This window comes from Caloenas nicobarica, chromosome 3 (genome assembly GCF_036013445.1).
Source record: "Caloenas nicobarica isolate bCalNic1 chromosome 3, bCalNic1.hap1, whole genome shotgun sequence".
NCBI lineage: Eukaryota > Metazoa > Chordata > Aves > Columbiformes > Columbidae > Caloenas > Caloenas nicobarica.
The window spans coordinates 52,055,484-52,069,718 of NC_088247.1; the positions used below are offsets into that span (position 1 = coordinate 52,055,484).

At 39.7% G+C, this 14,235-nt stretch overlaps 1 protein-coding gene across 1 annotated transcript; it reads right to left on the reverse strand.

Annotated features, from left to right (window-relative positions):
• Nucleotides 1-650: 650 nt before the first annotated feature.
• On the reverse strand, nucleotides 651-12,708 carry GPRC6A (G protein-coupled receptor class C group 6 member A). Its single transcript, XM_065632520.1, has 6 exons — nucleotides 12,482-12,708; nucleotides 10,480-10,783; nucleotides 7,786-8,613; nucleotides 4,731-4,943; nucleotides 3,205-3,328; nucleotides 651-1,771 (listed from the first exon to the last, which is right to left on the reverse strand). The coding sequence occupies exons 1-6, from the start codon at nucleotides 12,673-12,675 to the stop codon at nucleotides 651-653; spliced, it is 2,784 nt and encodes a 927-aa protein (XP_065488592.1). The 5' UTR covers nucleotides 12,676-12,708.
• Between the last annotated feature and the right edge of the window lie 1,527 nt (nucleotides 12,709-14,235).

Consider the following 14,235-nt stretch of genomic DNA (forward strand, 5'->3'; position numbering starts at 1 on the left):
AAATACAAGGAACTTTAAAAGTTACTGCAGTACTTGTCTGGAATAGGGTGTGTAATTTTGGAGAGGGAAAAAAAAAAAAGGTTTCACTGATACGAGGTAAAAAGGGTTACTTTTGGATGTTCAGGAGAATGGAAAGCCTATCTTAAAAGTGGAGACTAAAGGACGGGACTTGTTTATCCTAGCAAACAAAGGTTGAGAGAGGATTCTGTTTGATCCATAAAACAGCGCCAAGTGGGAAGAAGAGGTCCTTAAACAACTGGGCATCAAATACACACACACACACAAAAAAATGGGGTAAACCCATCTGTTCCCACCTTCGTGCCTATGAGAAATAATAATTTCCTGATACTTCTGCTTCACTTGGGGAAGTACAATTGCAGAATAAGTTCCCACAGGTCTACGTGAGCGGGCCAGGGAAGGAAGAGAGCTGCTGAAGGGGACTGTGCCTCCTGGTGCCCGCAGGAGCAGCGGCTGGACTCTGTGAGCGAGGAGAGCCTTGCAAATCTGGCAACGGATAACTACTTCAGCATCAGAGGAAAAGGCATTTCGTGTGACCTGCTCTCTTCGGGGATGCCAAAAGGAAAGAGACCTGAAAGAGAAACAGCTCCCAAAGATGGCTCTTCATCTTCTAGTATTTTAACACTGCCCAGTCATATGCTGGAGAGTCTTCTCCTGGCCATAGTCCTTGCAGTATTTTTAGGAAGAACTTTCCCTTTTATTAGCCTCTGCCCAGGCACTTGGAAATGGCTGTTCCCATTCACAGAGTTTCCCTCAGATTTACACGAGTCTGAGATAGTAGCTCGGGAGCTGGAAGACTTTGAATCCAGAGAAATCTGACTAACAGCAACACTGCTGGCGCTCTTGGAGGAATATGTGTAAATCATTTTGAGAAAGGCAGATTTAGTGTTTGTTTCTTGCTTGTAAAGGATGATATAGCACTTTGGAAGAAAAGTGCAGCAGAGGATCCCATAATTGGATATTAAAACAACGATGATTTCCACTGCTGGCAGGTATTTGCCAAATGTAGTTGCATAGACAGGGATAAATACAATCCACGCTATAAAGTAAATTAGCATGCCAAAGGTGATGAATTTAGCTTCGTTGTAGTTCTCTGGTAACTTCCTACCTTTAAAGGCAAATATGAAGCAAATGAAGGCTAGGGCAGCGATGTAGCCTAACATGATGCCAAAAGCCACAATAGAACCTTCATCGCACTCCAGAATTATTGTTCTTGGGATTGAGAAATTTTGCTTTACAAAAGGCGTCCTAAATATGAGCCAAAAGGTGCAAATGATGACTTGAATTCCAGTGCAGGTGACCACAGTGGGAACAGGTTTATATACACATTTCAGGAAATTCTGCAACTTAGGATCAAAGCTGAAAGCTAGTAAAATTTTCAGTGACTTTATTAAAATACATGAAATGCAGAGTGTAAAACTTATGCCGAAGAGTGCTTGCCTAGTTTTACACTTGAATTCTGTGGGTTCATCTATGAAGAAGACAGTGCTTAAAAAAATTAAGAAGTGGCTGAAGAGAATAATATAGCAGACGGTTAGACCTCCAGATGCCTTTACAACTGGTGTGCTCACGTTTTTAGCAAATATTACGCTAATTGACAAAACCAACACAACCCCAAAGGCGGAGAGGAGGAGGAGGAAAATAGCAAACCAGTCAGTCCAGGCGAGGAAATGGATTGACTTTCTGTAGCATGTGGTGCTGTTTACGGGAGCCCAGTAGGTTTTATTATGACATTGGTAGCAGTAATCGATATCTGAAAGCAGAAAAAAAAAAAAAGGAAGATAATTTAGAGACCCGAAGCAAATAAACTGCGGAGCGGATTGTCTGGGCTTGAGGTACTAGGTGAAAGTGGGAAGGATTGTTTGCTTCCGACTATTGCCGTCGCCGTCCAGGCGGAGGAGCTGCAGGGCTGCAGTGGCAGCGGTGGCAGCGGTGGCAGCGGTGGCAGCGGTGGCAGCGGTGGCAGCGGCAGAAGGAGCAAAGGAGGAGGAGCAAAGGAGGAGAAGGAGCAAAGGAGGAGAAGGAGCAAAGGAGGAGTACCTACCAGCTGGGAGCAGGGGCTGCCTGCAGCCGGGGACAGGGAGAACGAAGAGGGTCCAAAAACTGCCTTGGTCATCACTGACTAGAGATATGTGACCTGGCCAGAGCTCTGGGCAGGCCAGCTTTAGCTGAAACCTGAACAGTGACTAGAGAGTAAATCAATTCTCTTGCAGAAATTGGAACTATGCTTCTTTTGTTTGCCTATTTTGACAAGAAAAAACCCCAGCTTTCTCTTTACAGACAGCTTTTGAAATGAAACTGCAAGAACATACATTGCTTTAGATTATGCTTTGAAAGGTTACTTTTGCTTTAAAATTTCTGTCCTCTGATAGGGAGAAATTTCACAATTGTTTGAATTAAAGACATAAAACTTAATTTTCTCCTGCTTTCAGGGTATTAAAAAGTACATTGCACCGCAGTTTTCTTAATTCCAACTCTCTCCTCCATATTTAATTTTCCTCTTTAAAAATTTTGGCACAAACCTATAAATGAACCAGTGGTAAAGTACACATCAGATTGGATACTGGCAAATATTACTGTACAGCTATATCAAACTTTAAAACAGTCCCTGGTAAGGCAAAAAAAAAATGCTGGTAAGCAGAATACATAACCCTTGAGCTTTGTAGACTCATAGACTGGTTTGGGCTGGAAGCGACCTGCAAAGCTCAACTAGTCCAACCCTCAGCCATGGACAGGGACATCTTCAACTAGATCAGGTTGCTCCAAGCCCCGTCCAGCCTGGCCTTGAATGTCTCCAGGGATGGAGCATCTACCACCTCTCTGGGCAGCCTGTTCCAGTGCCTCACAACCCTCATTGTAAAAAATTTCGTCCTTATTGAACTGGGCGTACTGCAGAAATACAGGGAAGCAAGGCTTTATTTTAACAAGAGTCAATCTCACCGACAGATCAGCCAGATTTTCCATCCTAACTATTATAATACCTGTCAATTGGAAAATCTAATGCTTTATTTTGGTCTTCTTAAAAGCATTTTGTAGGCTGAACACTTGTATTTGGGAAACCAAGCATAAACGAATATTTTAATCCCATTCCAAAGTTATACCTGAGGTTGCCAAGGCACATTACACCCAAACAAAACAATTGTATTGATGTCTAAATAAATCTTTATTTGGATCACAATTCCTTACCTGTTTGATTGCTATAATGATTTTCTGGGCAGTAAACACACTCATAGCAGCATGTGTGTGGACTTTCTGTAATCTTTTTCATCTGTCCTGGTCTGCAGTGCTGGGAGCATGTTGACTGGACCTTCTGCAGGTGGCAGAGAACAAAAAAAGGGAATCAGCTCAGGCACAACATGAAAATAAACCTCCAGTAATTCTGTGCTTTGCAGTCTCTTTTTGTATCTAACATGTTTGAAGGGCATCTGAAAATGATGCTGAAAAAAGGCATTGTATATATCTTGTATTTTCTCCACACAGTCAACAAGTGACAGCACAGGACATTATCTACCTGACAATTTTATTTTTTGGCCCTGAGTCCTAATCAGTGGAATCATCTGTACCTTTAAAATCCAGATCAAAGTGTCTCTTTGAACCTGGAATTTAGGCTTCTGAGAATCAGCTCCAAAGAAAGCCCAGAAGCATCTGATAGGGAATTCGAGTGGAATGCTTCACAAGTGAGATCCTGAAACACTGCTCAGCTGCTCTGAGCACCGGGAAGACACCCCAGCTTGGGGGAGACACCTTGGCAGGTGCTCTGAACTGCAGCTCCAATGTTCCTGACCCTCTGTATCTCATCCCTGAGCGATGAAGCACCACCCTGGGGTGTGTGATTGGGTCTGAGCTGAGGTCCTCCTTCCAAAGACAATTTTTTGTAAAATGGAGAAACAGCCCTGAGGGCCACTGTTATTTCTTCTCCCTCCAAGACAGTGCTCACAAGGAGATGGAGACATTTCCTTGCTACCCCGGGCAGTGCCACAAATACGGACAGGATTTTAGGTTTTCTTCTGTCCTCAGCCTTTTCTATCAGCCGGGTCCATGTGCTGAGAGTTGCATTCAGCTCACTGAGTAAGCAGCCTCTCCCCGTCCTGTTAGTGGTGAGTACTTTGAAGCACAGAGTTGCATAAGGACCTAAGACCTCTACCCATACACAGATGACAGATTATCCAGCTGGAACTGGCCAGGGCCACCCACTAGTCCTGTCTACACCAGTGCTGGGGCTCCGGGTTGTACCACCTACCTCAGGCTCCTGTAGTCATGCTCCAACCAGAGCAAATAATCACAACTTTATATATATATATACATTTTAACAGTAAAATCAATAGATATGAGTCTTCACATACAAAATAAATGATGGTGCTTGTAAGAGAGGGAGCTTTTATACACAGTCACTTTTTATTTTAAAACCTCTTCTCAAGATTCTGGAGTAGCATCCTTAGGACAGACATAACTCGTCATCTTAGGAAACCTCCTAGGAGCATTCTGGAGAAATAACACAATTTCAAACTGCTGAGCCTGCTTACAGGCTAACACGCTTCTCAGGGTGCATGAAAGTGGTGGAATATACCCAGAGAGGTTTCTTTCCTCTAAAAGGAGAACATGAAACCACGAGAGAGATTTCTAGCTGACACATACTTCAGTTGCAAATACTGGAAGGAGAAGAAAACATATGAAACAAATATCACATGTTATGTCAACAAATTAAAAGTTACCCTTAAATCCAGAAATTCTTTTTTTTTCTCTTCATCCTCAAAGATAAAGTCACCTTTCTCTGGGTCATATTCTGCCATAGTGGTGATTTCCATGTGGCCATTGATTTCTTTCCAAAGAAGTACATCATAATTGGTGCTCATATCTCCATTGGAATCAAACTTGATTTCTTTATCATCATCAATGAATGTAACTTTTTCAAGTTCTTCAAGGAGCTGAACATAAGTATAAGGAATGATAACATACATCAACATCATGTCAGTGTGATGAACCCAATAGTTTAACATCCGTATGATAATATCAAGCTAAAAGAAATGTTGCTTCTTAGGAATAAAAGAAATCTTAAAATTAAAAGTCATCTTTGTAACTGTCTAACTTGATGTCTGACACAGAATTACATTATTCAGACAATCCTGTTGACTTTAAAAACCTATTAATAAAAGAATCATAGTTTCTTAACTCTATGCAATGTGCACAAATATTCATGCTAGTATTTTTTTCCAGCCTTGGAAATTCTGGTATGATGATGGAAATGAAAAGATTTTTGCTTACAAGAACTAATGTTGAAACTCACCTTCTCATAAAGAATGACAGTGAGTGATGCTCCTGTTTTTACTTTACTGTCACCAGAGTCAATCTGGGCAATATTTGCTTCCAGAGTAACCTTCCCCAGCATGTCTGGAAATATCTAACATTATTTTCAGCTGTGACTCTGGCTGATATTGGCTATTGCCAGGTGAGACTCAGAACTGTTAAGTGAGCAATACCTGCCAGTTTGCTCAGATGAAGTGATTAATGGCACAATGGCAATAAACAGCAAGGCCATATTTGATAGATTGTAGGAAATATCAAGGCAAATATGCTTTGATAAGGCTTCATATTGCAACCCATTCTGTTCAACAGGGGGAAATTTCCATCTCCCTCATCACAAACAGCCAGATCAAAAAATTGTGTGTGAATCTAGAAAAGCACAGATTAAGGCACATATAACCCACTCCCCATTCATGAGGAGACCACAGAAGGACTTCCATTAGCTACCATGGCTCTTAATTGAAGCAAAATCTTTATCCCTTTGCAGGCCTAATGATTTCTTTGCAACAGGGATTAATCAACAAGAAAAAAAACAAAAGTTTTCGTGAGAAGATGAATTTAACTGCCCTTTGAAAAGCATGATCTTACATGGATCCATTTGTGATATTTGTAGCACTTACTGAACATACTGACAAGTATATTACTTCAATAGGCTAGGGCAAATATACGTATATGACACATTCTCTGTATATAATGTCATTTTTTTGTATGTAATGTATTTTTTTTGAGAGTCCACATACTGTCTCTGCATCTGTACCAATTTATGAAGAACCAAAGCATGTTTCTAATCAATATTGCATTTGAGTTGGGTGTTGCATAGCTTTGTGGCACTGAAGAGGAATTTTATATACTTGTATATAACTATATATAATTTTTATATACACATAGGCTGGTAATTTAATCTTTCTCTTCTCCACTTTTCAAATTCTCTAACAATATGGAAAAAATAGAGCTTTTGGAATACATCTTGAGACTCAGACAGAAGGGCCTAATAATTAGCAACGGTTTGAATATAACTGATGGTTATTTCTGCAAAGTCTGTAACACTAATGACTCTGTTGTTTCTCAGTATGTGGAGATGTGTGATATGGATTAGTTGCATCCTAAGCTTTGTGTATATATATATCTATTTCTAGAGGGTTTAAATTTAGTGTAGAGGAAATGTATTGTGAAAACAGCACAGGGGACATAACTATCTCTTTCAGCTTTCTTCATGAGTTCTTAGCTTCTTAACAGGACTTTCGATTTGGTTGGTTTGAGAATTAATTCAGCAATGATGTAAATGCAGCTCCATTTGTTGCATTTTCTGTAGAACAGTCATGAATTTGTCCTATGCGTATTTACAAATTCATGTAAGGGTCTGATTTTTACTAGGTTGTTTGTTTGTTTGTTTTTTAAATTCTCTATCTTGGTTTGACCTGCCCTGACCTAGGATAAGAGGTCAGAGCAAGTCAGAGTGTTTCAGTGGCTGTTTGACTTTTAAATGAACTTTTGTTTAATCCTCTGAGCAAAAGTGTGTGAAAGTGAATACTCCTGAGCAGGTTATTGGGTAAAAGGTCAGATCAGGTTTACTTGTCTGATTTTTCCTCTTCTTTTCCCACCCAGTGGAGTTTGATTAGAAGTACCTGATGCATTTAAAGATTGTGTATGATTTTCCTACCAGTCACTTCAGTATAAATCAAGATCAGACAGACGGATGGTCTTGCATTTTCATGTTCATCGCAGAAGAAAATACTTGGTTCAGACAGAACAGAGACAATGAGAGGAAAACTGAAACTCTTCGCTAAATGCTTCTATCCTGCAATATCCCTGTCTCTCAAGAGCACTCATAGCTGTGTATTATAGCAGCAACAGGACCAGTCACTAGTAGTTGAATAGCTGATAAGCCGACTGTAGATTGACCATGTATTTTATTCTGTACCACACGAGTACCTGGCAACACATTCCAGCAAAGAGCCTGCAGACTGGAGCCTTCATCCAAGCTGGTGCCTACTCTGTGTGCCCTTTGGAGGGGATAGGGCAAGAGTTAGGGTAGCTAATGAAGCCCAGCAGCTAAAAATCCCTTCTGCACCTGTGGAGTCAAGTGTTTACAGCCATTGCTATTGTATCCATGAAGAAGGAGATGGTGGGTATGCAGTTATGATCAGTTAGCTATCTGTATGTGAAATGCAATAATCATTCCCTACCTACAGCAGAACACAGCCATGGCTTAGCACCAGGAGCTTCTGTGCCTACATGCCCCCCCAAAAAGGGAGACAAACCTGGATTCTAGTTCTAAGCACTGCAGCAGTTAGATACTGCTAGTCCAGCACATGGTCTGTGATTTCAGCTGGTGAAGAAAGGCAGGAACAGGAAAAAAAAAGTTACATAGTAAAAGGACCAAGCTAGTAAATCCAGGAATGTGGGAGCAAAAATGAGATGAAAGTTTTGCAGAGAGAATGACTCCTGAAAGAATTAACACCATACCTCCCAGGGAGCGAAGGCAGAGGGATCCTTGCAGTTTCTGTGTTTGCATTGCCCTTTAATGGCATGAGCAATGGCATAGACTGCAAGAATAGTACTGTGGATAAATCCTGGTTCAATGTTAGCATTCAAAAAATCATCTCTCCAGATCTGCTGTTTATTTTCAACATTTTGCAGTAGATCATCCTGGGACTGGTTTGCAATGCATGTTTGAAAATCGTGGTATTCCAGGTGTGCACAGGCTGACAAAAGCATAATATATTCATGTAAAAACTTGTTGTTGTCAGTGGGCTTTTCATGAAGATTTCTCAGAAAGTCTTGGAATGTGGAAATGTCTCCGCTTTTAAATCCAAATCCCACAATGGTTCCCAGCTGTCTGATATTGGAAAATGTACTGATTTTGACTGCAGTCGACCAATTATCACTTGCAATCCAGATTTTGTTTACATTCCTCTCAATTGCCTTCTTAAATAGTTTGAGCACATGGAACTGTCTCATAAAGACAACAATAACATTTACTCTGGTTTCCTTGACAATTTTCTCAACTGCATGATCAACTTTAGTGTGAAAGGTGCTGTCAGAGAGATAGGCAGGCAGCATTTCTTTAAAAGCTATGCAAACGTTGTTTGCCATGGCCTGGACCCCAAAGCTCTCCAGAGCAAAGCGTCCATTGTCATCATCAGTGGCTATTACTCCAATCCAATTCCACCCAGCCTCACAGATCAAGTGGGCCATTGCTCTTGTCTGATGGAAATCGCTGGGGATAGTTCTGAAGAAAGAAGGAAACCGGATTTTGTCACTGAGGATTTCAGCTGATGATGCAGGACTGACCTAGGAGGAGCAAACAATTCGGTTACAGAAGAGATCTTCTGCAAAGGATGCCAAGAGGTCCAAAACTGCCACAATCGCTCTTTCATCCAGCCTGACCCAGAGCTCCCTCCTCCTGCGACTGAACATCAGTAATGTGCAGCCAAAAGGGGCAGGTTCCCTTGCCCTGCTCTTTGGATGAAGACTCATGCCAGTACCACTTCCACTGTTTTCATCCTCGTGCACATCATTACTTTGGTAAAGGCAGAGCACAAAACCTTCCAGAATGGATATGACAATTAAGCTGCTGGATGGATTTTGTTTTATTCTATTCAAATACCATCAACATGCTATCCAAAACAATATTTCAAGTGTTGGAAGCATTAAGTATTTTTTGATTTATTCAACTTGGTAGTACCCTTACACTTTGCGGCGTTTTTCTGTCATTGAGTATGTTAGTATAGTTCACCTACATATATATTTTCTCTCCAAGTTTTAATTACTATGTTTTAAAAGGATCATTAAGTCTGTTAGAGGAATCTCCCAGAAAACCAAGCAACAACCAAGACTATATAAAGATATAATTCTTTCAGATAAAAGATTTATTACCTTTTACTTGTGAGCGTAGCTAGAAGAAAAGGTAAATGGAACATTTTTCTTTAAATCTCTTTACTTTTAATGCATTTCTGTTTGTTTGTAGGAGTCTTGTTTGTTTGTTTTCCTACACTTAGATTTCATACATTGCTTGACAGTTCTTAAAAAATAAATCTAAGCTTTCCAAAATGAGAGTCACCTGTCTGGAAGGGATACCAAATCTTACTGATGTCAGAAGATTACAGATGCCATTGGTGAGAAAAATCTGCTGGTTTACCTTTTCCATCTCTACATCCCAATGCAGATTTGTTTCATGACTTGCCTTTTGATTATGTTCAAATGTGGCATTTTAATTTTCATACTTACTATCGCTCCTGTGGTGGAGCTGGAGGTCATAATTGCTTCCTACTGTTGCAGAGGAGAAGATTCAGTTAGAAGTTATATTTAGTTCAGATTTTATGTCTTTTCTACGTGTTTGGTTACTATGTTGCTACTTTGCAGTGAGGTCATTTATGTTCAATTGCCAAACCCAATGTGCAACACAGGCAGGTATGTAAATGGATCTCCTTTTTCTTTGTTGGTCCTGGCCTTGACCCTAACTCTTTTACCATGGAGAAAGTAGGCCTAAGTGCAAGTGTGAGACTGTAATAGTCCTAGAGAGGACAGAAATACAGAAGGTTGTTTTGGGAAGGACCAGTGTGGATCTAGAGAGTTGTATTACTTCTTTTCTACAACTGCTTGAAGAGCAAGAGGAGTAAAACGGTGGTTTGGAACAATATTACTCACTTCGTTGCCCATAGTTATAACAGACTTCAAAATCTGATCTCTTTCAGGCAGAAGAGAATTTCCAGATTTCTGGCCCAATTTGATTTTGTCTTTTTGTTTTCAGCTTGAGATTGGGTGTTGTCGTATTCACCACCAGCCAGACTAAACAAGGTGGGTGTAGCTTTGTTGCCTGAACAAAGTTCTTGAGTGTCATCCAAGGTACACTGGAGCAACTGGCACAGCCATGCCGGACTAATGGCACTGCCAGGCTGACAAGGGCCCAGCACCATCCTGAAATAGCACTTGGAGGCATGTGCCTCAGGCACATAAAAGAGCCTTTGTTTAGGCAAGTGAATCAAGCCCTCCATTTAGAGTTGAATCCCACCCCTTCTGACATACTTCAGTTGAGCCAAATCCTGCCCTGGAGCAAACACGAGGCTTTTACAATCTCTGTGATCAGAGCTACACCTTTATTCTAAGCATGGTAAATTTGACCCTCTGCCCGAAATGGAATAATTCCCTCAAACCTACTTGTGGGATTAGTTGCAAAGCCAACAGCCTTGAAACTGCCATCGACACCTCCGAGTAGCTGGCTCCAATGACAGCCTTAATTCTCGGGACGTAGTCTGAGTAGTTACACTTGAACTCTACAACATCCTCAGAAGAATTGAATTTAGACAGAAACCTCAGAGAAGATGCCATGGCTTTTGTAACTTCTGCACATGTGTCATAGATTTCATAGCCCAGAGTAACTCCAGATAAGAGCGTTGAATTGTTGATGGTTTCAATAGCATGTATCATTGCAAGTGTCTGAAGAAAAATTTGAATTTCGAAGCTGTCAGGAAACACAGAAGTTTTATTTTAGAAAAACATTGCTGGGAACAAGGCTGAAGCAAAGTTCATTTTGAGCATATCACTAAGAATTTGACAACTACTGAAAAGAAGTGATGGATACTATGTTTTGTGTGATTTGCTTGGGTTTTAGTGTGCAGAAGATTAGAAACCAGATATTTTTGTCTCAGCTAAATGGGATATTAAGCAAAATAAACACAAAACTTAAAATATACCTAATAAAAGTGGTTTTTTCTGAAAACAAAAAGATACTAAAAGTTAATTTTCGTGTTACATGAAAATTTGCAAGTGATATCTTCAGGAAGCATATTTCAAAGTCAGTGAGGATATTCTAATTTACTTCATCTGCCCAGTAAGCTATTTAAAAAATGTATGTACTTTCACCAAAATCATGAAATAAAGAAAATAACTAAATATTTCAGGATATAAGAAAATAATTCAGAAGTTGAGGACTTCTGCTAGTTGCATCAATGTTCCTAAAATCCTGTCTAAACCTGATGTAAGTTAGTACAGCTGTTCCTCTTATCTCCAGTGGATATTATAACAGATGCTTAATCAGAACTGTGCTAGCAGAAAATGTTTGCAACACAACCAACCCTCCTCTCAGACAAGCTTCACAAAAGTTTACAAATCTTATAAACTAAATTAAATTTCAAATGGGCCTGAGACAATTTATGACTCTCTAGAAAAATAATGTAAGACTGACAAAATTATCAACTTTGTCATCATTTTGAAATAAATCCAGATGGATACCTGATGTTCAGCTGATTATTAGATTCAGAAGTGAGATTAAGCTGCATGTAAAATTCAAATAAAATTTGAAGATTTGCACATGTATTAAAATTAAAGAAAATGCATATTTGGAATTCCTGGACTTAGGAAAGCTTTATTAAATACTTAAAATGGAGTTCTTCACCAGGTTTCCTCTGCATTCTTTCCAGAAAAATGGGTGATTCAAACACGGGAGGATTTGAAGCCAACAAAATAAATATTCTGATGCACAGTCTGAACCTGAATGCATACATGACATGGTGTTTACATATGGTCTATCATATAATGTAATGCCACAGTTATAATACAAAGCGTAATAATTACAGTAATTACAACAATAATTACAATCTAGTCAGGAAGGTACTGTCATAGATTATAACCGAAGTGCCCTGTGAGGTGGGGGACATACTCTGTTATGCGTTTCGGTAAAATGGAACAGTTCGCCTGTGTTCAAATCAGGTAGGTGCAACTTCATAACAAATAATGAACAACTGCACGGTAGAGTACTTCACACATATAGCAACAAATTAACATTTACATGGAAATTAAGTGATTGTTCAGCACAAACCTCCAGGGCTATTTGATTATATTTTATTATATATTATCTTATATATATACTATATATAAGATAATATATTTTATTATATGTTATATATTATATAATATTTTTATTATATATGAAGACTGAAATAGGATCAAATGCTCATTCCCTTCCTCAGAGAGCCACCTTATTTTTTACTATAACTTTGTCATCCTGTATTAGTTTAAGCACAATTTATGTGACGTCCAAGGCCTTTTTTAAGATTAAGAAATGCAAGAGAAGCAAATTTTGTTGATCTTAATATAAGAGGTACATGCCCAATGTCAGTCATCTCTTCTTTCTTATATGTTCAGTTCCAGTATTACTCACCCAGAGCAATTCTGAACTACTGGCTTGATGGGAGATTCTTCTGGATGCAGCATTTCGCTATGAACTGCAAACAAACCTCCAATAACAATGTCCCCCGGAGAACTGGCCCCCACGAAGTCATCGGTATTCTGGCAGGAGAAAGCGACATCAGTGCTGATCACAAAGCAGGAGACCAAAAAGCTCATGAATGCCATGTTTCTGTTTCCCTCACTCACTACCAGCTTTAAGTCAATTAAGCGAGCTGCAGGGCCAACAAGGGCTCCTATGTCATCTATAAACAGCAGCAAAAGAAAAGGGCTGCACTCAGAAGCTGGGCACACCTCATAAGGTGCTTGTGTTTGCTTCACTGGCTGAGGCTATTTTATTGAAGGTACTTAAGCAACGCTGTCACGTAAAATGCGAAGGTGTAGGGGTGTGAGACTGAAGAGGGAGGGAAAACGATAAATGAGTTTAAAAGGAAGCGTTGGACATAAAATCTGTTCTGCTGTGTTCAAAGTTTATGATACCTCATCTGAAATACATGGCAAATATTTTCAGTATAAATTTGGGCTGGTCTTGAATACTTTTCCACTGAGTGCAGAGTGACAAGAAGCAATCACGTAACATGGTAGTGATACTGCTGTGACCATATTTTAAGGGTCTGGGCTAAAGCATACTGAAAAAAGACCCTCTTGCTATGGTGTGTTTTATTACAGATCAGACTCTGGTCCAAAAAAACCCCACCCCAAAGCTAACAAAAGACTGCTTTTCTCTCAACCTTTTTCTTATAATTTTTGAAATATTTGTATAAAAATGGTTTGGATAAGCTAATATTAATAAGCTAATATATCACACAGTCCCTAGGGACACCAGTTGGCTTTGGATCAGGCTCTGTATTTACAAGCCAGGCCATGTCTGCTGCTGGTTAATCTCATAAACAAAGAACAGTGGGAAAGCACAATACTAGTCCTAGTTTTTTAACAGAGGAGGAGCAGACTGTCTTCTGCCTCTCACTGAGGACAGCAGTACATGAGCAGCAGCTCCTGAGCTGTGGCAGGACCGAGAAGCAGCTGTTCTCCGTGCCACCATTCCCCTCAGATTCGCAGGAATTCGATGCTGCACCAGAAGGAAACTGGGGGAAAAGAGAAGCATGGGCTGGACTCTCAGCTTTCATGAACTCCAACCATAAACACCAAAGTGAACTTCTTCAGGACAGAAACATGACTGATGCTACTAAACCATAGCGATTTACATAAGAGACACAGATTTGAACAATAATCCCTTTCTGTTCTTGATATTGGCTTGTTCATCTATTTTCTTATAATGGCTTGTTCAGATTTTGCTTCTTTTGGTAGTGTGCCAAAACAGTCTCAGAAGAACGGGGTCAGTCATAGTGTCTATTGTCTATGATTGTACTATACAAAAAGCTGGGGTTTACACCAAAAAAATTGAAACAAGGTTTGTTTTCCTGCAAGCAAAAAAAGATAATTGGGATTTCTGTTACATATTGTTTCTGATAAGCATAACGCATACCATAGAATTTTTTTTATTTATTACATTTTGTTTTTTCTTTTTTTTTTTGTCACTAGTCTCTTTGTAGTTAGAGTATCCATTTACAACACAGACGTTTCCTGCAAATGCAAAAGCAACAGACATATTACTTGCAAATCCAAATGTTAATCCCCAGTTAAGTCACCAATCAGACTCTTCTTTGTTATAACGTAACAGCTTGTGTTTCCTTCATCTGCCTTCGTTCTTTCCATGTAGCATTCTCA

Bases quoted from the DNA above. Each gene is read 5' to 3' on its own strand.
- GPRC6A (XM_065632520.1), bottom strand. From the start codon at position 12,675: ATGGCATTCATGAGCTTTTTGGTCTCCTGCTTTGTGATCAGCACTGAT. The intron at 8,614-10,479 runs GTAGGTTTGAGG...TGCTCCTCCTAG, and splicing joins CTTTGCAACTAATCCCACAA to GTCAGTCCTGCATCATCAGC. The intron at 4,944-7,785 runs GTATGGTGTTAA...ACTTATGTTCAG, and splicing joins CTGCCTTCGCTCCCTGGGAG to CTCCTTGAAGAACTTGAAAA.